The following is a 26808-nucleotide window of genomic DNA, read 5'->3' as shown; positions in this document are numbered from 1 at the left end:
TCTTTATGGCACAATGCAAACCTAACACATCAGTATAATCACAATATACAGCACTACTACATGGCAATGAAAAATTTCCTTCCACATTTAGCCCTAATTACTTTCATGTTCTTCATATTGATTTATCCTTTTAAGTATGTAACACTTTTAAAACGGTGCATGTTTGTACAACTCTTGAGATTATCTTGAATTCCAGATTCTTAGACCTGTGACTGTTGGACACATTGGCCTTTGTGTGGTCCTTGCAAACTGATGCTTAAAGTCAAACTTCCTTCTACTGTCCCCACTTCCTGAACACAATACAAACAAACTTTGTAACTTAAGAGGTAATGTGTTATTTCTTGCCTTGCACATGAATAATAATGTCTGTAATTTCACTAAGTCTTCAAATTTCAACAATTTTGATTTTATAAACAGATTATTTGTTTGTTCTCTATATTTAACATTATGAACCATTCGTACCACTTTCTTCTGTAACAAGTATAGAGGATTTATTTTAGTCGCATATGTATTCCCCCACACCTCAGCACAATAACTGAGATAGGGGAAAATTAGTGAGAAATATAAAATACGCATTGCCTTATAATCTAGTATATCTCTGACATTACCCAGAATATAAATATTTTTAACCATCTATTTTCTAACATGTTCAATATGAGATTTCCATTTTAATTATCATCCAATACTACCCCCAAAAAACGGAGTTCAGTAACTCTCTCAGTCAAAACTCCATCAATGGACAGAGTTCATCCTCTTTTACCCGATTTCCAGAAATCGGGTAGAATTTCTGGCAAAAACTATAAATTTCGTTTTTGTCAGGTTCAAAGATAATTTGTTTACATTGTGGAGGGGTTGGTGGTGCAGGGTGGAGCAGCAGGGTCAGGGTGTGGTGTCAGGGGAAGCCAGCAAGCGTCATCTAATCGTGCCTTTCAGTAGAGGCCGGGGAGGAAAGAGGCGTTCTGACCAAAGCTGGCAGCAGAGAGCAGAGCGCTGCAAAATGCAAAAGTGAGAAAGTGAAATGACACAGAAGGAAAGTCCTGATAAGCATCTGGGTCATGCTGCATCCTTCGTATCTACAGACGTATATATTATGATTTCAAACTGCCTCTCAGGATGACTATGCCCCCATTTTCCCTTCTATGGTCACACTATCATAATATGTTGGATAGCATTTGTAGAGTGTATTATCATTATTGTAGGATCTTTAAGATATAAATCACCTGTTATCGTGCTATATAAATACATTTAAACTGACCTGAGTGGGCTTAAGCTCAACATCAGCAAAATAAAGGAATTGAGCAGATCGAGGACAAATAGTATTCAAATGAATCATCATGCATGTCTCCCATCGTATACACAGACTTCTTATTGGACAGTCAAGCTGGACACAAACAAGGTGTTGCTTTCAAAACTTTTTTTCAAAAATTTACTGTGAAACTGTGATACTGTGAAAAATTTAAATTTTAAATTTGAGCAACCACAAAATAATTTCACTGGAGGGAATGATTGATTCTGTATTGTCATTAAATTATTCACATTCTTAGGTACAATAAGTGGCTAATTGCAGACAAAGGAAAGAAAGAAAAGAGTAAGTTTCACTAAGTGCCAATGTAACCCTGTTTACATAGCATCTCATGGTTTTACAGTCAAACATAGTGGTGTTTGACTGTAACATGGTGGACGAGTGGCAACACTTCTATGGGCAGAAATCTGTGCCATCAGAAACTGAATTTGAATAAGTTCAATTTGAATTTGAATTGCTCAGATTGAATCTGAATTGTAACTTGAATAAATGCTTTTGAAAACTGAATTTGAATTAGTCTAATTTGAAATTGAATTTATGGTTTGAAAATGATCATCACTAAATTGAAATTGAATTTATATTTTGAAAATGAATTGATTTGCTTTGAAACTGCATTTTATCCTTTAAAAATTCAGCTCTCGACTAATTTCAGTTTCACTTCTCACCATTCAGTTTCAGTTCTACAATTCAATTTCAGTTCCAAAATTCAGTTTTTTGGAACTTACATCCAGTTCTGGTTCAAGCGCAGATTAATAGAACTACGTTTTACTAGCGGACCGAAAGTGTTACTGACGGGAATCTACAGCGTCTTGAGCTGAATTAAGACTTCAGAAGTCATTCGTCATGTCGAATGACCAGCGGATAAACTCTCAGGTTGGTAATAAATGTATTACATGTATAAGAACAAGCGTCATGTTAACAAATGATAGCCGTAAGGTAACTTTTATGCTTATTGTAGCTGCTAGCTAAAAACGCTAATTTAGCGTAGTTTGCCCTGAATTCAGCTTTGACAAACAAATATGATCGACTGTTTCTAGTAGAATTCCAAAGTTGTCATCTTGGACCCTCTCAGAGTACCCCCTCTGTATGCTTGCAGAGACCCCTACAGTAGGGAAACATGCAAAACGGTGTCCAAACCTTTGTGTTTTAGCTTTATTTATGTCTTACACAGCATCCCAACTCTTTAGCTAACTTAATAACTTTAGCTAAAGTGAATAGTTAGTCTAATTCATTAGTGCAGCATTACTGGATCACCTCTGTTTGAAGTGATATAATATGATATACAACTATCACTGAAACAGCAAACTTTGTAAATAAGCAAACAACACTTCTCATTCTCTAAACGTTTGGCCACAGCTGTAGATTACACTATCAGTGCTTGTTCACTCTTGACAATAATTACATTTCTAAATTTACTTTGTGCATTTACAGGTAAACAATACCTAATATTTTATCTAAATGACTGCTTTGTCTTTGAAAAGGGTGAAGAGCCTGAGGCCGGTGACAGTCCAGTTCTACTCTAAGTACATCCTTACAGTGGCTCACAGGACAAGGCCACATTACTGTCCTGCCAGAAGAGAAGAGAAACTTCAGAGTCTTCATGCAGTTCAACCACACCTGTCATATTCCGTATGACAGGGGGCTCAAACTCCAGTCCTCGAGGGCCGGTGTCATGCAACTTTTCCATGCCCTCGAGGACTGGAGTTTGAGACCCCTGCCGTATGGTGTTCATGCTGTTTTCTACCCCACAGTTACAGCATGTCTGACTGCCTGTTCAGCATATGCAAAAATATATGAGTTTAAGCATGTGATGACTAAGGCCTTCCATTATGGTGTTTGTCATCACATGTCACAGACATCTGGATGATCATTTGGAATAAACTAAAAACTAAAAACTTGTTACTTCATCTTTTATCTTTATTATTATTATTATTATTGTTGTTGTTGTTCTTATTTTACACTTTTCATTGTTAGACATTAGGTTTATTTGTAGTAGTCCTTTCCAACTTCTTTCCCTCTTCCATGTCACTGTGTCAGCTTGTCAGCATCTATTTGGGTTTGGAAGTGGAACAGAAAGTAAAGAAATCCAAAGTGCCATTAAAACCAGGAGAGGTTCTTATATTTCAGAAGAAGGGATTAATTCAAAAGAAATGACCTCAATGCCATATTTTATTTAGGAACCCTAGAGAGCACTTTGCAAAATAACACATTCTTATAATTTCACCCTCAGATGAGCCAAGCTACGACTGTCAGGGAAGGTGATGTAGGTACAGAGCATATGAGAGTGGTTAAGTTTGTCTCTTGTCTAGATGAAGGCACAAGAGGGATGGATGGCAAGGCGTAGAGATTCAGTATCTTCAGTCTTCAGTGGACACTCCATTTCTGGCACAAAACACCTGTAAAAGATGGTCAATTTAGGAGGTGACCCGACAACTTCAGCCTGTCAAACATAGTAATGGAGCAGTATGCTTTAAAAAAAAAAAAAATCAAATTAGACTAATTCAAATTCAGTTTTCAAAAGCATTTATTCCAGTTACAATTCAGATTCAATCTGAGCAATTCAAATTCAAATTGAACTTATTCAAATTCAGTTTCTGATGGCACAGATTTCTGCCCATACACTTCTCATTGCTATTGGCCGCTAGGTTGACAGCTGTCAATCAGCATCCCAAAGACCCGCCCACCTGTACCTGTGGGCTGTCTGAGGAGTCCTGCGTGCAGCCACGAGAAAAGACCATCCTCTGGGTAGGTGAACAAATATATGCTTGTCTTTCAATAATTAATAACGTGAAGTTGAAGTATTCTGTGAGGTTTGTTGTTGTTCTTTAAGAAAACGTCCTGTCCTGTCAGAAAGACTCAAATGTTCCCATATGAAGTAGGCCTACGTCTTTTATCCTCCCAAATAATGCAAGCTGTCAGTCTGCAGCTTAGAAACTGTTTGATAGCATCTTGACAAAGGCTGTTATCCTCTGCTGGTAGCAACGTTTGTTTTGGAGTCATGTAGAGAAGCAGATATAAAAATGTTTTATAAATAGTTAATGTGCTAAATTGAGCTGACCTTTATTCTACAACAGAAACAGGACCAAACGGGAGAGGTAGAGATAGCTCCTTAATTCTCTAAGCTTCTGCTCATCCTGACTGATCGTCCCTGCAGGGCTTACAGCATATTGTAGCCTTCAGTTTGCACTCACTGAAAATCCTTCACACACTTTATGTAGCTTCATTTCCTTTTTGACTTGACTCTCAGTAAGCAGGGTGATTATTTTAAGGTCACCCATTGTTTCTGGACTTTTTGAAGCCGCACCATTGGTGGGTTTTTGTTTTCTTTCCTGACATCAGTCATGTTAGCTCTAAAGTGAACATATTTTAGACCACAGGGTGAAGTGTTAAGACATGCTAGCAAGCTTTGTAATTGCAGTCACAATCAACACACACAGACACACACAGGAAAGGTCCAATTTATTCATTCAAATTAGCAAAGTTGAGTCTCGCAGGCTCTAATCGGCTACAGTTGGCTGTGTAGCAACTGTAACACACACACACACACACACACACACACACACACACACACACACACACACACACACACACACACACAAAGAGTACAGAACATGTTTTTCACAAAGATTTATTTCACACAAAACAAATCCCAAAACTATCCACAGCTGAGATGTGACTGATTGCTTACTTGGTATATGAAGGTGACATCCAGGAAGGGTGAGAGTCTGCACGGTGGGAAGTTGGGGGGCGGGGTCAAGGCACCGGAGGGTGGGCAGGCAGGTGAAGCGGTGAGCAGTAATGTTAAAGCCCTGAGGCCTGTGTTTATTGAGGGGCGTGTCCAGATGAAGCCCATGTCGAGGCTGCTTATTGGTCTTATCTTTATCACGTGATAAAACATAAACAAGGCCCCGTTTCCTTGAAATGACATCACTGTCTCGTTATGGGATTCAAGCTGTCACAAACACATGGGAATGAGTTTTTGGCATGAACTGGATCTGAGGTGATTCTGAGGATCATCACGAGCTTGCACGGAGATTTTAAGCACATGAAGCTTGCATGGAGAATCTCAAAAAACATCAGCAGTTAGGGAGCATTTTGATATGCTGGTGCCCAATAATAACATAAGTCTTGAATCAATCTCAGGTTGAGATTGAAGCAATCCAGCACATAACAGCAGGGTGCAAGATGCTAGCAGGCAGGGCATACATGGAACGCCATAACCAAGTGGCCGGCATAGTGTACAGGAACATCTGTGCCGAGTAGGGCAGCTCCAGGAGGTCGATAGATTAAAGTACAATAAAAGGATTTCAGGGAACAGCCCGTAATCATCTGTAACTCAGATCATACATTTGATCAGCCTTCATTTGAATCTGTCCTGGTACGCAGCAAGTCATCCACCACGACCTGAAATCACAGTTCTTGTAGTGGTACTTGTCTGGCTGCATTGTGCCAAGTGGAAGTGGGCTTGTGGTGCGGGGCTGATTTTCAGGTCTTGTAACCTTAAATCCGGTGAGAGGAACTCCTGATGCTTCAGCATACCGAGACATTTTGGGCAATGTCACATTTCCAACTTTGTGGGAACAATTTGGGAATGACATGGACGAGCAAGTTTGGTCTGAACAGGTTCCTGACATGAACCCAACAGAACACACGCAGATGAATTCGAGCTGAGACTGTGAGCCAGCATCAGTGTCTGACCTCACAGATGTGCTTCTGAATAATGGTCAGACATCCCAATTAAAACCTTTGTGGAAGCCTCCCTAGAAGAGTTTAAGCTGTTATACCTGCAAAGAGTTGGACGATGTTATATTAAACCCCGTGGATTCAGAATGGGACGACACTCAAGTTCATATGCTTGTGAAGGCAGAAGAATAGTTTTGGCAACACTGTATGTGGAATTACCCAGTTCATGATGTATTTACATGTGCATTGATAAATCAGTAACACAGAGCTCTGCACCCATGAACAGTGTGATTCTTGTTTAAAGGCATAAACATTTCAGCACTTATATCTATTTCTTATCTAGATAACACACAAAAAAACGAATCTGAATTTTATGAAGCGAGAAAAGAACCCACAACAGAAGCAGTCTGGTGTGGATCCAGTGCATTACTCAAGGAGAACGATGTGTTCTGTGTGATTTCTAACATTTCCTATAAATAAAAAGTTCAGACTTTTCAGTTAATAGAGTCTAAACCACACAGCAGCCCTGCCTGTGGTTGGCAAGCAGATGGTTTACGCAGATTATCAGGCTCATGAGCAGATTAGCTTAGCGCTTCAGTGACAGGTTACTTGATGGACTTGTAGATAAAGCCTCTCTCCGCCTTTCTTTAATTAGAGTGAGACAAAAGTTACAAATGGCTCGTTTAGGATAAGCAGATGACTGTGTCGTAAAGAGTGAACAAGCTGGCAGGTGGCAGTGTGCTGTCAGAGGAATGAATACTGAAATAAAATAGTGATGTCACAGTGTACCGTTGTGTCAGGGTGCTGGAAACAGCTGTTTCATGCTGCTCATTTCAGTCTTCATATTTTTATTCTTCTACTCAGGCAGCTGTGCATGACTCACACTGCAGATGCTTATTCTCTTATATTGAACCGTCAGTTTGAGTTTGTAAATGTGGTTAATGTTGCTGGTGGTCATGTTTATAAGTGATACTGTGAAATAAAGGCATCTGACAGGTTCTCTTTCTTCTCGTCTCCAGTCTCTGTGTTGATCCTGAAGCAGTATGGAGGAGAGTGACCTGCTCCAGGAGAGGCTCCAGGCCATCACTGTAATGCTCCCGTCTACTCTGAGCAGTCACAGACACTTGTGCTACACTTCTAAAGATATCTGCTTATCTATGTGACAATTATTCACACTTTCATTTAGAAGTTTTAGAGCATGATGCAGATGTTACTGAGACATGTACAGTCTGTACCTTTTTTCTTTTTTTACTGTACTCTAAAATAAAACATGTAACTTACAAATAATTATTATTATTTAAATAAGTAACAAATTAAATCTTTGTGGCTTTTGACTCTAAAAAATGTAAATTAGTACTTTTGTCATTTGTTTATGACCTTTTTCTGTCCTTTAACATTCACTTAACTTTGGAACATTTAAAACTTAAATGAAACAGTTTAAACTACTCTGAGGATTAGTTTGCTTTTGTAGCCAAGTACAGGACAGGGTAGGGGAAGTTAAAGTAGGATGGAGAGAATGGGCCAATAGCTCGACTCGCAGGAGGGTCATGGTGAGTGGCGTGCAGAAGAATGAGTGGAGCCACAGGTAAAGTTGCTTTGAATTGTACTGAATTATATAGCAACAATTAAACAGCACTTCATAAACAGGAATGAAACATTAAATAAGATACAACAACAGCAATAATAATAGTAACCAGAATCCTATCTGAGCTCAGATATGTCAGTCTTGCCGGCTTAATAGTCAGTGTTCAGTGATTTTGTCCAACCGCTCTGCTGCAATTCTTCGTGAGTAAAGAGCAACCTGCCCTTCTGGGCCAACTCGGAATGGCTGTGGTTCGGTTCAAAGGGAACGGCTCGCCATCTTCCTCGTCAGGAAGAGATCCAGGTTGCACGATCCCCCAAAAAAGCCTAGCCTGTAAACAACAGGGCTATTACTAATTCAACTCACACTCTAATGATATATATGGGCATATGTAAATAATTTAAGTGCTATAACAAATCAAGCACAAAACATTAATTCTAATTTCTAATTACAGTCTATACAGTGCGTCTTAATCATGAATGCAATCTTTAAATCACAATCAGCTTATTTTTCCATCAAGGTGCACATTTCTATCAGAAACCAGAAATAAACCATGAACTATGGTAGATTATCTTTCCCAGTACTGCCCCTTTTACTGAATTACAGGAGCCTTGCTTTGCACTGCATAGCAACGAAGCAATATGTTAATTACACTCAATGTACAAAATAAAATGACCAAAAATATACAAAAGCCCACAGGCTGTAGTTCTACAGTATGTGGTAACGTATCAGCACAGTAAGAATATGCAGAGGCATCTTTACAGTGCCGCTCGAGCATCAAATAAAATAGATTCATAACCTTTAAGATCAAAATTAACTTCATCCCATCATCTTATTTTAGTGCATTTAATATTCAACATGTAATACTAGAACATCATCAGCACACAAGCTGAGTGCTCAGAGTAGCTGAACTCCAAACCCCGTGTGTTCTCCCACAGTGAAAACGTGGTCGGCTCCAGCTACAGCTACGAGCGTTAAGCTAATTAGCTTGTTAATTAGCCTGATTCGCCCAGTCCCAGTTTAACTCACCAGCACGCTTCTAATGTTCAACTCTCAGAAAGGATCTTGTCCACTTCATCCGCACCCGTGCAGATCTACAACATTGAAATTGGGCCATTATATTCCCGGTTAACTTCTTGTTAGCTTGTTAGCTTGAAGGTTAGCTTCTGACTCACGGCAATGGTTCCAAAGTCCAAAATGTTCAAAACAAATCAGGTCCGTTTCTCCAAGGTCCATGCAGATCTCCGGTATGGATATTTGCTCAATTTATCAAGTTTATAGTTTTTTTCCAGCAACAAGCTTGGCGGTGAAAATCAGCGACGGTGCACCTCCTCTCTCTCTGTGTCTGAGCACATACAGAGCAGGGGAAGGCAGGGCTTGTTCCTTCCTAACCAGTAGGGGTGTCAAATTTACTCTCTGGGGTTTTATTTTTATATTCAGATTATTTATCTTTTATTATTGATTTACTTTAGCTCAACTCAGTGATTAACAGAGTAACGATGAATCACAATTAGCAATAACAATGTTGTAGTGCATTACAGAGTCGTGTAAACTCACTGGGTTACATTTTCAATAGATATTTGACTTATTCTGACAATCCATTGTCAATTGTAAATGTTTCATATATTCACTCATTTAAGCTTTTGCTTTTGATGAAACAGCAGAAGCATCGAATTCAAGAGGACATTAAAAAGAAGAAAGTGAAACTCGATCAAGAGAAATTCAAACTGCAACATCTGAAGGTTGGTTTGAATAAATGATCGGCTATAACAGCAGATAAAGTGTAGAGCAAATCATTTCATTGGATGTGTATTATCAGCATGAACTGCAGAAGTAATCAATTCATTTCAATTCAGTTTTACTGATACAGCGCCAAATCACAACAACAGTCGCCTCAAGGTGCTTTATATTGTAAGGTAGACCCTACAATAATACAACAGAGAAAAACCCAACAATCATATGACCCCCTATGAGCAGCACTTTGATGACAGTGGGAAGGAAAAACTCCATTTTAACAGGAATGTCGCAGCAGATGGCCACGACTGGTTGGGGTGAGGAGAGAAAGGCAGGATAGTCGTCCTACCTGTTTGCAGACCTGCATTTTTACTTCCAGTCCCAATCCACACTAATGATAATTCTGTTCTTCTGTACAGAAAAAGGCTCTGAGAGAGCAGTGGCTGCTGCGAGACTCCAATAATGGAGTCGACTGCACACAGCAGCAGAGCTTTCTGTCTGACCGGGAACACACCAGAACCCTGCAGCTCAGCATCCACAGGTACAAAATCAGCTCAAACAGAGCTCACAGAGAAGCAAATATCATCACCATAGATTACGCATGGGCATTGTTTGGCCTTGCAGGCCACAGCCTTTTGGTGTCTCTGACATCTAAAGGTGAATGGGAAATTAGAATTCAAATGTAAATAAGTATAATGCAGCTTGTTCCATCTTAGACATCAAACACTCATTGATCATCTCCAGAGAATGGTGTACTGTGTGTTTTGTAGGTTTGTGAGAGGTGTGGGTTTGCTAGCTCTGAAAGATGTCAGCACACAAAAAAGATTGATGCAGAATATAGTTTTTAACGAGGTAAATCCTTAAACACAAGGATTACAATTTGAATTGTTGTTAGGAGACTAAACATGGTAAATGGACTGATTCTTATATAGCGCTTTTCTACTCTCCCAGAGTACTCAAAGGGTTCTATACAACATGCCTCATTCACACCCACTCATACAAGCAGTTCTAAACACAAGTGCAAACGACTCTACATTCACACTCCAATGAACGCATCGGAGGGCAACTTGGGGTTAGTACAGTGGGGCAAAAAAGTATTTAGTCAGCCACCGATTGTGCAAGTTCCCCCACCTAAAATGAGGACAGAGGTCAGTAATTTGCACCAGAGGTACACTTCAACTGTGAGAGACAGAATGTGAAAAAAAAATCCATGAATTCACATGGTAGGATTTGTAAAGAATTTATTGGTAAATCAGGGTGGAAAATAAGTATTTGGTCAATAACAAAAATACAACTCAATACTTTGTAACATAACCTTTGTTGGCAATAACAGAGGTCAAACGTTTACTATAGGTCTTTACCAGGTTTGCACACACAGTAGCTGGTATTTTGGCCCATTCCTCCATGCAGATCTTCTCGAGAGCAGTGATGTTTTGGGGCTGTCGCCGAGCAACACGGACTTTCACCTCCCGCCACAGATTTTCTATGGGGTTGAGGTCTGGAGACTGGCTAGGCCACTCCAGGACTTTCAAATGCTTCTTACGGAGCCACTCCTTTGTTGCCCGGGCGGTGTGTTTAGGATCATTGTCATGTTGGAAGACCCAGCCTCGTTTCATCTTCAAAGTTCTCACTGATGGAAGGAGGTTTTGGCTCAAAATCTCACGATACATGGCCCCATTCATTCTGTCCTTAACACGGATCAGTCGTCCTGTCCCCTTGGCAGAAAAACAGCCCCATAGCATGATGTTTCCACCCCCATGCTTCACAGTAGGTATGGTGTTCTTGGGATGCAACTCAGTATCCTTCTTCCTCCAAACACGACGAGTTGAGTTTATACCAAAAAGTTCTACTTTGGTTTCATCTGACCACATGACATTCTCCCAATCCTCTGCTGTATCATCCATGTGCTCTCTGGCAAACTTCAGACGGGCCTGGACATGCACTGGCTTCAGCAGCGGAACACGTCTGGCACTGCGGGATTTGATTCCCTGCCGTTGTAGTGTGTTACTGATGGTGACCTTTGTTACTTTGGTCCCAGCTCTCTGCAGGTCATTCACCAGGTCCCCCCGTGTGGTTCTGGGATCTTTGCTCACCGTTCTCATGATCATTTTGACCCCACGGGATGAGATCTTGCGTGGAGCCCCAGATCGAGGGAGATTATCAGTGGTCTTGTATGTCTTCCATTTTCTGATGATTGCTCCCACAGTTGATTTTTTCACACCAAGCTGCTTGCCTATTGTAGATTCACTCTTCCCAGTCTGGTGCAGGTCTACAATACTTTTCCTGGTGTCCTTCGAAAGCTCTTTGGTCTTGGCCATGGCGGAGTTTGGAGTCTGACTGTTTGAGGCTGTGGACAGGTGTCTTTTATACAGATGATGAGTTCAAACAGGTGCCATTCATACAGGTAATGAGTGGGGGATAGAAAAGCTTCTTACAGAAGACGTTACAGGTCTGTGAGAGCCAGAGATTTTCCTTGTTTGAGGTGACCAAATACTTATTTTCCACCCTGATTTACCAATAAATTCTTTACAAATCCTACCATGTGGATTCATGGATTTTTTTTTCACATTCTGTCTCTCACAGTTGAAGTGTACCTCTGGTGCAAATTACTGACCTCTGTCATCATTTTAAGTGGGGGAACTTGCACAATCGGTGGCTGACTAAATACTTTTTTGCCCCACTGTATCTTGCCCAAGGATATTTGGCATGCAGACTGGGGAAGCCAAGGATCGAACCACCAACCTTTCAATCAGTAGCTGATCTGCTCTACCACCTGAGCCACATCCATCCCAGCTTGAGGAGTCCAGATCCTCACTCAAACCTGGCAGCTCTGCACTCACCTTCAGGACTGAGGACATGGTGAGAGCCCTCAGGAGGACCAGGGAGAGAAGCTCACCCGGCCCTGACAACATCAGCAGGCGAGTTCTGAGACAGGGCAACTAGGAAGTGTGTTCTGGACTCTATTTCAAAACTCAATTGACAGTCACACCGTCCCCAAAAGAAACAACCCAAAGTCTCTGAATGATCTTCGTCCTGTGGCCCTCACCTCCCTGGTGATGAAGGCCATGGAGAAGATCATAAAACAGCACATCAAGAGCAACTGACCCACTGATGGACCCTCCCCAGTTTGCTTACCGTGCACGCAGAGGCGTCGATGATGCAACAACCTTCATCTTGGACTCCATCCACAAACATCTGGAGCTCCCTGACTCCTCCACCAGACTTCTGTTTGCTGGTTTCTCATCAGCATGCATCACTCTGCAGCCTCGTATCCTGCCCACTAAACTTTCCTTCTGATTTCACCTGGATGATCAGCTAATCCTGTGGACAGAGATGGGCAGTAACGTGTTACTTGTAACGCGTTACTGTAAACTGATTACTTTTTTCGAGTAACGAGTAAAGTAAGGGATTACTATTGCAAAAAAGGTAATTAGATTACTGTTACTTTCCCGTAGGAACGCTGCGTTACTGCGTTACTAAAACCGTGATTTTTTTGCAAGAGTGTCTCGTGACAGTGACGTAAGCAAGCGCGACGTTAGTGACAACAGCTGTGTGCAGATCAACAATGGATCATATATCGAGTGCGGCAGAGAGTATGAGCGTGCAGCGTTTAAAGCGTGGAAGTACTGACCTTACTTTGAGTTTGATTCCATACAAAGTGACAAAAACATTAGTGTCCGCTGTGCGTGGGAAGAAAACTTCTTTTTACAGCGAAAAAACCCCTAAACGTCCAAGCAAGCACCGAGTAGCTACAACGTAATGGGAAATTCACAGATCCTTCCACTGACAGCTGCAGCACACCTGCACCAGGGTAAACCTCCGCCTACCCCACTCCTGCTTTACAGGTGGAAATAGAGCAAAAGGACCGCTGAGTCTTTGACTTTATTTATTTTCTGCTGTGTTTTGCTTGCATCTATTTGAAAGACTGAGTGTAAACACAAAAAATATTTTATTTTATGTGCTGGAATGTGCAGAAAATAGGTTTAAATGTTAAACTAATTTCTTCCAGTCAGAGAATGTTGCATATAATTTAATTTTTGCTTGATGCATGAAGTTAAAAGATTAAAACTAATAAAACAAGTTTTAAAAAGAGACTTTTCCATTTGATTACATTTTGTATGATGGATTATGCAGAAAAAGTAGAATTGGGCTGAAAGATCTATCGCTTTATCACCTATTTAGGGGAAGAGTCCTGTCTCAGTCAATTATAGATGATGTGAGAGGGCGGGTGTGTGTGTTTAGGGCACGGATGGCTTGGGGATAGAAGCTCCTCTTGAGTCTCTCTGTCCTTGCCCGGAAGATGCGGAACCTTCTACCAGATTGCAGAAGTTGGAACAGTTTGTTGCCTGGATGGGACGGGTCCTTCAGTATCTGCGCTGGTGAAATATGCTGACGACACAGTTCTCCTGTCACTGCTGTCAGGCCCTCACAGCACCACGGCCGCTCTGCAGGAGTTTGTAGAGTGGTGTGACAGCTCCAAACTTGAACTGAACGTGAGCAAAGGTGGTGACCTTCTCCAGCAGGCAGAGGGATCTGGCTGCTTCAGTCACCACCACCATCCACGGGAAGCCAGTGGAGGTAGTTGAGGAGTACAAATACCTGCGAACCATCTTTGACAACCTCCTGAGATTCTCTGCCAACACTGAGGAGATTCTCAGGAGGTGCCACCAACAGCTATACCTCCTTTGGAGTCAGCACAGCCATCATGATGACTTTTTACTATGCTTTCCTGGAAAGCATCATGACCTTCTCCATCACCTGCTGGTTCCACTGCCTCAGCCTTCATACAGGAACAGACTGCAGCGCACTGCATCAGTGTGCTCTACAGTCATTGGCCTGTCAACAGGCCCTCAGACAGGCAGCCAAAATCATCAACGACCCCTCTCACATTCTTCACCCCGCGTTTCAATGGCTCCCCTCTGGGCGACGCCTCCGCTGCATTTCCTGCAGGACTGAGAGGAGGAGGAGCGCCACCTTTGTCCCCAAAGCCACCCTGCTTTTTAACTCCAGCCGATGAGACCGTTTCCCACACCAGAAACAGAAACTACTCTACACTCTTTTATACTGCCGACACTTTACTCACTTTTAGTCACTTACAGTTATTTATTCACCTATTCAGTCACTTTAATTTTAAAACTGTGTATATACTGTATATTCTGTGTATTTATTATTTCACTATTATTGTATGTTATCGCCTCTGTCAGTGCACCCCCAGGGCAGCTGTGGCTACAGTGTAGCTGCCATCACCGGTGTGTCAATGTGTGTGTGAATGGGTGGATTACTGAATGTAGTGTAAAGTGCCTTGGGGTCCATAGGGACTAAGTATACAAATACAGGCCATTTACCATTTACCATGTTTATGCCCTGTCCTTACCTTCAACGTCATGCTGCTCTGTTGTATCTTAATTGCCCCCTGGAGATAAATAAAGTCTTTCTGATTCTGATTCTGTAACTTTGCATTTTTGAAGCACATGCGAGACAAAGTTGTTAACTTAATCAAGGCAAGAACACTGACTCGCTGACAATTTGTTGCACTTTTGATTCACTGCTGTCACTACTGGAGTCATGTCAAACAAAAAATTCCCCACTCGTCCCTGCGGGCGGTCTATCCATCAAAATTGGGTCCTCTACCAGAGGCCTGGGAGCTTGAGGGTCCTGCGCAGCATCTTAGCTGTTCCTAGGACTGCGCTCTTCTGGACAGAGATCTCCGATGTTGTTTCTGGGATCTGCTGGAGCCACTCGCCTAGTTTGGGGGTCACTGCACCTAGTGCTCTGGGACCACTGTCACCTTAACCCTCCACATCTTCTCCAGCTCTTCTCTGAGCTTCTCATGTTCCTTCTTCCTGAGGGCCAGTCCTTCCATGATAGTTCCTCCTCTTGGGTTTCTGCTGCCTGAGGTATTCACTGAGCATGCGGTTGGTTGGGGACATCTTCACGATGTACTCATGGATATTTGTTGTCTCATCCTGGACTGTGGTGCTGACACTCACCAATCCCCGGCCTCCTTCCTTCTGCTGCTCCATTCTGCAGTCGGTCCTATGCAGAAAAGCAGTGGGGACAGAGCATCTCCTTGGTAGATCCCGCACTTGATGCTGACTTGTGCTATGGGCTTGAAGTTGGCCTCTAGTGTTGTATGCCACATCCCCATTGAGTTCCTGATGAAGGCTCTTAGGGTCCCGTTGATCTTGTACAATTCCATGCATTCCAGGATCCAGCTGTGGGGGCATTGAGTCATAGGCCTTCTTGTAATTCAATTCAATTCAATTTCATTTATTTACACAGCACCAAATCACAACAACAGTTGCCTCAAGGTGCTTTATATTGTAAGGTCGACCCTACAGTAATACATACAGAGAAAAGCCCAACAATCATATGACCCCCTATGAGCAGCACTTTGGTGACAGTGGGAAGGAAAAACTCCCTTTTAACAGGAAGAAACCTCCAGCAGATCCAGGCTCAGGGAGGGGCGGGGCCATCTGCTGTGATTGGTTGGGGTGAGAGAAGGAAGACAGGATAAAGACATGCTGTGGAAGAGAGACAGAGGTTAATAACTTAACTTATTTTATGTATTTTATGACTATTGTTCCTTTTATTAATTGTGTTTTTTGTAAGGTGACCTTGTGTTTCTGAAAGGCGCCCTCAAATAAAATGTATTATTATTATTATTATTATTATTATTAATAACAGGTATGATTCAGTGCAGCAGTCGTGTTGTGGAATGAAAATGACCCAAAATGCAGGAAGCTGACTGGTCAAGAGTGTGACGTTTATTTACAAGGTGGGATAGCAGTGAGGCATGACAAATAACTGAAGAAACCAAAACTGGGAGAACTAAATAACAAACCTGAGAGCATACAAAAGGGGTGCGGGGCAGAGAGACGCAGAGACAGGACCGAAACACCATGGAACACAGAGAAATGCAGACGAACACAGACGAGCCACAACGAACACAGACCGACACCCACTAAATATACACACACAAGGGTCACCTGGTCCAGCCCTAACTATATGCTTTAGCAAAAAGGAAAGTTTGAAGCCTAATCTTGAAAGTAGAGATAGTGTCTGTCTCCTGAATCCAAACTGGAAGCTGGTTCCACAGAAGAGGGGCCTGAAAACTGAAGGCTCTGCCTCCCATTCTACTTTTAAATACTCTAGGAACAACAAGTAGGCCTGCAGAGCGAGAGCGAAGTGCTCTAATAGGGTGATATGGTACTACAAGGTCATTAAGATAAGATGGGCCTGATTATTTAAGACCTTGTATGTGAGGAGCAGGATTTTGAATTCTGGATTTAACAGGAAGCCAAAACAGGAGAAATCTGCTCTCTCTTTCTAGTCCCTGTCAGGACTCTTGCTGCAGCATTTTGGATTAGCTGAAGGCTTTTCAGGGAGTTTTTAGGACTTCCTGATAATAATGAATTACAGTCGTCCAGCCTGGAAGTAATAAATGCATGAACTAGTTTTTCAGCGTCACTCTAAGACAGGATATTTCTAATTAATCCAGGCAGTGCACAGGTTGGTCAGCCTGGTCTTGCAGTCTCGGCTGACTGCTCGGTCTACCAGTAGCTGGTGTTTTGCGCCTCTTGTATTCTTGCCCATCCCTTTCTGTGCCCCGCTCATGTATTGACCCATTTGCATGTTCATCTTAGCCGCTATGATGCCTGACAGGAGCTTCCATGTGGTGCTGAGGCAGGTTATTGGTCGGTAGTTGGAGGGGACCGGTCCCTTCTGGGGGTCCTTGAGGATCAGGACCGTCCGACCTCCGGTTAGCCATTCCAGGTGTCTCCCGTCAACTAGCAACTGTTCATTTGTGCTGCTGGACGCTCGTGGAGTGCAGTCAGCTCCTTCAGCCAGTAGGCGTGAACCATGTCGGGGCCTGGTGCTGTCCAACTCTTCATACTGGGGACACTGTGCAATACCTTTTGTGCAATACTTTTGTAAATAGTCAACAGTGCAATAGACCTCAATACTTGAAATGTGCAATTCACTTGTATTTTTATTTTTTATTCCTATTTATTCTATTTATCCCCTTCGTATATTTTATTTATATTGTCTCTGTATTTATATATGTGTGTGTGTGTGTGTGTGTGTGTGTGTGTGTGTGTGTGTGTGTGTGTGTGTGTGTGTATATATATATAATATTCTGTAACTCTGTAACTTCTGTCGGTGCTGTGCTTTTTTGGAAATCGAATTTCCCAGAGGAACCCACCCGAGGGATTAATAAAGTTCTATCTTATCTAATCTAATCTAATCTTTTCTTGGATGTCTGCCACTATGATTGTTACTGGACCCTGTTCAGGGAGGTTGTTGTGGTCTGCTCTTGGATTCACTAGCCACTGAGCATTGCTATTATGGGTTGTGTCCTCTCCCCATATGCTGTACCAGTATTGATCCGTTTCCAGCCTTGGCGGTGCTGTTCTCATATTGTTCCCCTCCCACTAGGAGTACACCTTGGCTGCTTCTGTGAAGAACAGCTGGTAAATATATATATATATATATCTATATATAGGTCGTTGACCCAGCATTTTGTGTTTTACCAACCGGACATAGTGGTGGTAGACAAACGGAAGAAGACGGCCGTAGTGATCGATGTAGCGGTTCCGAATGACAGCAATATCAGGAAGAAGGAACACGAGAAGCTGGAGAAATACCAAGGGCTCAGAGAAGAGCTCGAGAGGATGTGGAGGGTGAAGGTAACGGTGGTCCCCGTGGTAATCGGAGCACTAGGTGCGGTGACTCCCAAGCTAGGCGAGTGGCTCCAGCAGATCCCGGGAATAACATCGGAGATCTCTGTCCAGAAGAGCGCAGTCCTGGGAACAGCTAAGATACTGCAGGACCCTCAAGCTCCCAGGCTTCTGGTAGAGGACCCGAGCTTGAAGGATAAACCGCCCGCAGGGGCGTGCTGGGTGTTTATTTTTATATAACTAACTGCGCTAACGCACTAGCTCCCACCCATGTAATTGAGCATTGCGTGGCACATCCGACATACTGTTTTACTTTAGTCCATGACGCGCTTACCTTCAGGGTCATACGTCACATGAAAACCAAAATAATTCCAAACGCCAGATCTGAATGAGGGTGGGGGAGGTTCAATTTGCCATGTTGCAAGGAGAGCTTAGCTTCTGTCTTGCTAGCTTGTGCTGCGCTCAGTGGATCTGCGCTCGACAGTGCAGCCTAGGCGGAGTAGTCGAACGCAGATTCACTGAGCGCTCAACACAGACAGCATCGTCAGAAGGAAAGTTGATAAAATAAATTACAAATTTTGTATTGTTCGATACATATGTGTACTGAACCGAAAGCACTGTATCGAACGGTTCAACATCGATACGAGTATCGTTGCACCCCTAATATATATATATATATATATATATATATATATATATATATATATATATATATATATATATTATGTATATATATACACACATACACACACACATATACACACGCACACATACACACACACATATATACACGCACACATACACACACACACATATATACACGCACACATACACACACACACATATATACACGCATATACACACGCACACATACACACACATATATACACGCACACATACACAAACACATATATACACACGCACACATACACACACACATATATACACGCACACATATATACACGCACACATACACACACATATATATATACACGCTGTCATGGTCCTGGGCCATGTTGGCCCAGTATTCTTAGTTTCTTGTATTTCTGTATTTCATTTCTTATTTAGGCCATGTTTCCTGAGTTGTTGTCCTGTTATGTTGTTCCCTAAGTGTTTTCCCTTCGTGACTCTTACCCCCTGTGTGCCCCTGTGTAACTGTGAGCCCTCGTCTCTCCTCGTGTTTTATTCTATGTTTTCCCCAGCCCATTATGTCTGTGTTCTCCCCGTGCTCTCTCTCCTCCTGTCTGAACCTCTGTACTTGCTGTTTTACTTTGCCCGTCTCCCATCAGTGTGGTGTTCACTCCTGCCGTGTCTTGTTATGATTATCAGTGTCACCTGTGTTCCCCGTGTGCTCCCACTTCCCTCGTTAACCCTCTGTGTATTTATGTCTGCGTCTCCCTCAGTTCTGTGTCGTGTCGTCCCACATACTGTGTGTGATTCTCCCCGTGTTTTCTGATATTTCTTACAATTAGCTCTTCCCAGTTTAATTTTGTATTTTCTACGTTCTGCCTCTCCTGTTATCTTTTGTCAGCAATAAAGCTGCACTTTGAGTTCAGTTCTGTTTTCCCGTGAGTTTGCGTTTGGGTCCTATTTCCTGCCTGCCACACACCGGTACATGACACACGCACACACACACACACATATATATACACATATATATATACGCACACATACATATACACATATACATATACATATACACACATATACACATATATATATATACATAAAAAAAAACACCCAGCACACCCCTGCGGGCGGTTTATCCTTCAAGCTCGGGTCCTCTACCAGAGGCCTGGGAGCTTGAGGGTCCTGCGCAGTATCTTAGCTGTTCCCAGGACTGCGCTCTTCTGGACAGAGATCTCCGATGTTATTCCCGGGATCTGCTGGAGCCACTCGCCTAGCTTGGGAGTCACCGCACCTAGTGCTCCGATTACCACGGGGACCACCGTTACCTTCACCCTCCACATCCTCTCGAGCTCTTCTCTGAGCCCTTGGTATTTCTCCAGCTTCTCGTGTTCCTTCTTCCTGATATTGCTGTCATTCGGAACCGCTACATCGATCACTACGGCCGTCTTCTTCTGTTTGTCTACCACTATGTCCGGTTGGTTTGCCACCACCATTTTGTCCGTCTGTATCTGGAAGTCCCACAGGATCTTAGCTCGGTCATTCTCCACCACCCTTGGGGGCGTCTCCCATTTTGACCTCGGGACTTCCAGGTTATACTCGGCACAGATGTTCCTGTACACTATGCCGGCCACTTGGTTATGGCGTTCCATGTATGCCTTGCCTGCTAGCATCTTGCACCCTGCTGTTATGTGCTGGATTGTCTCTGGGGCATCTTTACACAGCCTGCACCTGGGGTCTTGCCTGGTGTGATAGACCCCAGCCTCTATGGATCTTGTACTCAGAGCTTGTTCTTGTGCTGCCATGATTAGTGCCTCTGTGCTGTCTTTCAGTCCAGCTTTGTCCAGCCACTGGTAGGATTTCTGGATATCAGCCACCTCCTCTATCTGCCGGTGGTACATACCGTGCAGGGGCCTGTCCTTCCATGATGGTTCCTCGTCTCCCTCCTCTTTCTTGGGTTTCTGCTGCCTGAGGTATTCACTGAGCACTCGGTCAGTTGGGGCCATCTTCCCAATGTATTCTTGGATGTTCGTTGTCTCATCCTGGACTGTGGTGCTGACACTCACCAGTCCCCGGCCCCCTTCCTTCCGCTTAGCGTACAGCCTCAGGGTGCTGGACTTGGGGTGAAACCCTCCATGCATGGTAAGGAGCTTTCTTGTCTTTACGTCAGTGGCTTCTATCTCCTCCTTTGGCCAGCCTATTACCCCAGCAGGGTACCTGATCACGGGCAGGGCGTACGTGTTGATGGCCCGGATCTTGTTCTTACCATTCAGCTGACTCCTCAGGACTTGCCTGACCCTCTGCAGGTACTTGGTGGTTGCAGCTTTTCTAGCGGCCTCTTCATGGTTCCCATTCGCCTGCGGGATCCCCAAGTACTTGTAACTGTCCTCTATGTCTGCAATGTTGCCTTCTGGTAGTTCAATCCCCTCAGTTCTGACTACCTTCCCTCTCTTTGTTACCATCCGACTACACTTCTCCAGTCCGAACGACATTCCAATGTCATTGCTGTATAGCCTGGTAGTGTGGATCAGTGAATCGATGTCTCGTTCACTCTTGGCATACAGCTTGATGTCATCCATGTACAGGAGGTGGCTGACAACTGCTCCGTTCCGTAGTCGGTATCCGTAGCCAGTCTTGTTAATGATCTCACTGAGGGGGTTCAGGCCTATGCAGAACAGCAGTGGGGACAGAGCATCTCCTTGGTAGATCCCGCACTTGATGGTGACTTGTGCTATGGGCTTGGAGTTGGCCTCTAGTGTTGTACGCCACATCCCCATTGAGTTCCTGATGAAGGCTCTTAGGGTCCCATTGATCTTGTACAATTCTAGGCATTCCAGTATCCAGCTGTGGGGCATTGAGTCATAGGCCTTCTTGTAATCAATCCAGGCAGTGCACAGGTTGGTCAGTCTGGTCTTGCAGTCTCGGCTGATTGTTCTGTCTACCAGTAGCTGGTGTTTTGCGCCTCTGGTATTCTTGCCAATTCCTTTCTGTGTCCCGCTCATGTATTGACCCATGTGCCTGTTCATCTTAGCCGATATGATGCCTGACAGGAGCTTCCATGTAGTACTGAGGCAGGTTATTGGTCGGTAGTTGGAGGGGACCGGTCCCTTCTTGGGGTCCTTGGGGATCAGGACCGTCCGGCCTTCAGTTAGCCATTCCGGGTGTCTCTCGTTAACTAGCAGCTGGTTCATTTGTGCTGCCAGACGCTCGTGGAGTGCAGTCAGCTTCTTCAGCCAGTAGGCGTGAACCATGTCGGGCCCTGGTGCTGTCCAACTCTTCATACTGGAGACCCTTTCTTGGATATCTGCCAAAACAGAACAAACGAAACAGACTAAATTGTCAATTCCACTTAGAAACAAAATATTAATTCTAAAAATAAATCTTAGTTTGTTTTACAGAAGAACAGACAAAATTTACTAACTTTTGTCAATATCAAATAAACTGAGAACTAAAAGGAAATTCTCAATCTCTCCTTGTGTCACGGTTTGCCGGGGCAAGCCGTGTGGAGTTGGAGAAAGGACCCAAAAGGCGGCAGCTCTGGTGCAGGTGAGTATTTATTTACAGGAGTGGGTACAAACAGCAATGGTGGGTGAACATGAAACCGGACACCTAAACTGGGTAAACTAACAACACAAACCAGAAACGAAGATGCAGGGAGATCCGGGGAAATACACATGGAGAGATGCAGGGAGACCGAGGGGAAACAACACAGACGAACCAGCAACTACTATGACAGAAGACACAACTTAAATACACTCAGAGAACACAGGGAGGTTACACACTGGTGGGAACACAGCTGGGAGTAATTAACATGACGAGACTAGGGAGGCAAATGAAAACACTCACATAAGACGCAGACCTTCACAATAAAACAGGAACTTACACATGAAAGGACACAACTAAGAAACGCGGACTAGATACAGGAACACACGGGCAGAACAGAATAAACACTAAACAGAGGAAGAACAGAACCAAAATCACAAGAAGAGAAAACACAAAACGCTGGGTCAAAAGGACCCAGGATCATGACACATTGTTGTATAGCTGAGCTTTTCAAACAGTTTTAACAGTTACTTTAGTCTGACAAAAGCCGAATGACGAATTAGCGCTTCCAGTCAGAGATTGAGCATGCACCGCTTTATTGTGTTTCCAGACTTGCTTTCGGCACAATTTACAGTGCGCGCTAATGTTTTTTGTCAGACTTGAAATAGCCGAAATACCTTCACACTACGGGACTTCTGTGGCTCCTCCGTTTGACAAGCTCTCCGGCATTGGAACCATCATCTGTTTTCTCTTCGGTAACCTTCGGTCATGCTCTCGGTTGATTTTTCTAGTCAGCACACTCATTTTCTCCATTATCCGGGCGGCACGGCGGCTGGCTGCTTCCCAAACAAATACACATGTGCAGCTTGGCACTTGTGCTGTACGTAACAAGTCACGTGACGCTGCGGCTGTGATTGGTTCGGCTTTGCGCAACTTAATTTGGATTGGCTGTTCTTCTTTCTAAGAGGACCAGAGCGGTGAGGTCTATCGCAATAGTTAAATTTTTCTATCGAGGAAAAGTTATTTCGCAATACATATCGTTATCGTTCTATCGCACAGCTCTACTTGAAACAAAACAAAACAAATCAAAAATTAAACATGCTCTTTAATGCTGTAAAGTTGGGTATTTTAACAAGAGAGTCTATGAGGTTGCCAGCCTCAAATAGCCTTCAGAGGCACTGCAGTTTTTGTCACTTTCACATTGGCCACATTTTCAGGCCCAGAGGTTACTGTTTCTCATGTGATGTCCTGCCCTGTTACTACCCTGCTCTGACCCCTCTGTCTCCTTAGGATTGAAATGGAGGTGGATTCTCTGGAGAGAGAAGAGTCTATGATCAGCGTTAATGAGAGTTTTATCCTCAGTAGACTCAAGGCAGTGGAGAAAAGTCCGGAGGACATTATCAAGGTATATACAAACACACATTCTCACAGATACACAGGTGTAGTGTTGTGCTCCCTCTAGTACCTGTTATACTTACTGAGTTGTGCGTGTCTTCTAGGAAGCCCACAACAGCTTTGTTCCTGGTAAGTCATGTGACATCATTTGCAACATCTCTGGTGTTGCGACGAAAGATGAACCCAAGCTAACAGTTCTGTTTTTGTTCTTGCAGAACCATTACACATAACCACAGCAATCCCTGAATCCTTCTCCTCACCAGCCAGTGAACAGTGTGAGCCAAACACACCACGGCAGCGTGAGATCATTCATACATTTAAAACTGTTATACACAATAGCACTGAAATACACAAGAGTTTGCAAATGTAGAACTGAATTTATAGTGCTGTGTTCTGATAATTAATAATGGATTGGATTTATATAGCACTTTTCAAAGCACCCAAAGTGCTTTACAATGCCACTATTCATTCACTCTCACAAACTGGTGGAGGCAGCTACAGTACAATAAGTGCTTTCAAAAGATGTTTACGCCATCTTCTGTCAGCACAGAATGTGACGTCGCCTGGTTGGTTGTGGCTAATAAACCCACATTGGTTTATGTTAGCTAACTGGTGACAGAACCAATAACTCAGTGGAAAACCCTTTTGTGCTGCCCCTGGCTGCAGCAGTAAAACCAAGGACATACTGTCCACTTATACTGTCTGTCTCTTTAACAATAATTGGCTCCATTGTTTGGCTACATTCACTCAAACAGGAAAATCTGTCCTCATTTTTAAATTCTTTACAAACACACAGATTATGAGTAACAGCTGGATTTTTACGTTGTAAATCAGCCTTTGTATGTGTGTAGTGTTTCATGTCTGCTTTAATTTGGCGTTCCAGTGCGCTCTAGTTTTTGAGGATCTACCTGTGAACTTTGCACAGGTATCAGAACGCTGAGTAAAGGATGTCTATATGACTCACTCCTAGTTTCTGCACAAAAAACGTGATTCATCATTTTCCACAGATCTTTAAAAAGGACATCAGAAAGTCACATAAATGTAACTTTTTCACCTCATTAGTGCACATTCTTTCATCTTTGACCACACATCTATGTTTCTGGGTTCTACACATACTGTCCTGTATATGTTATATCAGATATACCATATCTCAGAGCTCAAAGCGAACTTTTTCCTCTGCTTTATTTTTATACATTTGTATCACCCATTGAGAATGACCTGTGGAGACTTACATTAACTAATGTACAGGACATGGATTGTGCTGTGCACCTGGACGGATGTCATGATAATCAGGATAAACTTTAACTGCATTAACTGCCCTCTGTGTCCCAGCTCTGTTTAACATGCAGCTCAATGTGGCTAAAAATACTCTGACTGGGGAGAGCTCAGTACTTTCTACGCCTGATGTTCTTCTGAAAGACTTTCACCAAAACACCGGGCTCAGGGTTCCTGATGATGTCCAGAAGTGTGTTTGTGCACTCAACTCTCAGCAGGTATTTTTATTATTCTGAGCCAAACCCTGACTTCACTTTAAGCAGTGGAGGTGCATGCTTTGTTTTATTCCATTTTAGCTTTGAAACAGATTTGTATGAGAATATTAGCTCCCTGTAACTTTTGATTAGTGACCCTAATACTCCACAACTGGTAATAATGACACCAGCATTTTTACCAAAGTCCCAGTAGCTGCGACTGGCACAGAGCAGTGGACTGGGTGGGGCTAATGTTACACTGGATTAATGTAAAGCTATCTACCTGGGGTGCCAAAGGCAAACAAAGATTTGTTGTATATGATGAATATAAATGGAGGCATGCACTATATCGTTTCTCTATTTCAAGAGAGAGAAAACTACAGTAATGAAGGATGCAGCCGACTGTCGTCTGTTACTGTTTGAACCATCTGCATGGTTCTTAGTTGGTTTTTCCTTTGTTTAAATCTTTATTTTAATAAATCTCAAAAACTATGACAATAAATAAAGGAGCAATAATCCACTGTCTCTTAACTGAGTTCTGTATCACATAGTAGCAACTCCAAATCCACAGTCCTGAACTGTGGCCTCACTTAGCTGCAAAACAGTCACCCACACGAATAAAGCCTGTGTGTGGGAAACACTGGCATGAACATCTCAAGCTAATATAGATTTCTGTTAGCAATTCTGCTGACAAAGAACAAGCATTTTAGCTGTACATGTTCCTTTTCAAGTAGCTCGTGAAGTGACATAAACAGAATGCGTCATGTTAGCTTCTGTTGTGTTTGAATTTCTTTCAGTTTCTGAGTCCTGGTTTTTTTGTACTTCTAGGCATCACGTGGCCAGAATGGTGTTTCTGAGCTATCGGCCAATGAGGTGGAACATTTACTGAGAAATGCTACAATGCATGGTCAAGCAAAGCACCAAAACTGGAACAGGGTGGAGGAGCATGACCTCAGGAAGCAGCCAGGACACTATGATGTCCTGCAAAGACACAAAGCAGACAAAGACTTTAGCTCCAACGAAAACAGCCAAAGAAACCCACACAGTGAGCATCACTACTGTAACCAGGACAGCTGTCTTATCAAAAATGAAGGCAGGAGCCAGCAAAGCAATCTGACGGAAAGTTGTGTGACGCGCCTGGATCACTATGGCAACCAGCGAGATTGTCACTGTAGTTCATATCCAGTGACAAATTGTCACCGTCTTCAGGAAGGCGGGTCTGCAAGCCACCAGCCCAGTGGCATGACCAGAAGCAGCAGCAGGATCACTGAACCATCCAGGTGCTGCGTACCTCTTAGAACACATGACCAGGAAATACTAACACACACACGCTTCAGCTACACTCCCTGTTATATTCCTGCTATTGATTATATCAGTGAGGAAGAACATTACCGCCCATCATTGTACCAGTCAAACAGACAAACTGGGAACAGACACAGAGCACCCCTTACTGGAGATGACCCTCCTTGCACAGTCCTTAGCGTCTTGGACACTGCTGAGCCAATCACAGCCATATTCATGGGTTTTCAGTCAGCGTTGGACGAGAGCCGGCAGGTTCGGGAGTTTGAAGGTTCCCTCAAGGCTGAACTGGTCATTGTTGAGGACGATGAAGACTATGATGACAGCAACATGAAGGAGAAGAAGAGCCACGGGCACATTCCAAAGCCAAGCGCAAGCAATAGAGCTGCTGCACACGTGCAGGGACTTGGAGACGGACACAGAGAGAGCGCGGTGGGACCAGGCGTCAGAAAGATCCGGAAAAAACAACAACCGTGCTGTAGTGTCTGCTAA

General features: G+C 43.2%; 1 protein-coding gene and 1 long non-coding RNA gene across 2 annotated transcripts; both read left to right on the top strand.

Annotated features, from left to right (window-relative positions):
• The first annotated feature begins 2038 nt into the window (after positions 1–2038).
• LOC308412760 lies at positions 2039–2951 on the top strand. The gene is made up of 2 exons (XR_013974622.1): positions 2039–2176; positions 2785–2951. It is a non-coding gene; the product is annotated as an uncharacterized lncRNA (long non-coding RNA).
• Positions 2952–9220: 6269 nt separating this feature from the next.
• palmda (palmdelphin a) lies at positions 9221–26808 on the top strand (the record flags this gene model as incomplete). The annotated part of the gene is made up of 7 exons (XM_080861105.1): positions 9221–9310; positions 9722–9843; positions 23444–23558; positions 23653–23677; positions 23764–23847; positions 24881–25041; positions 25846–26808. The coding sequence occupies 7 exons, from the start codon at positions 9221–9223 to the stop codon at positions 26806–26808; spliced, it is 1560 nt and encodes a 519-aa protein (XP_080717231.1).

Source organism: Rhamphochromis sp. 'chilingali' (assembly GCF_963969265.1).
Source record: "Rhamphochromis sp. 'chilingali' genome assembly, chromosome: 16".
In the NCBI taxonomy this organism is placed as follows: Eukaryota; Metazoa; Chordata; class Actinopteri; order Cichliformes; family Cichlidae; genus Rhamphochromis; species Rhamphochromis sp. 'chilingali'.
The sequence above is the reverse complement of the archived record's forward strand: the minus strand, read 5'-3'. Positions and strand labels throughout refer to the sequence as shown.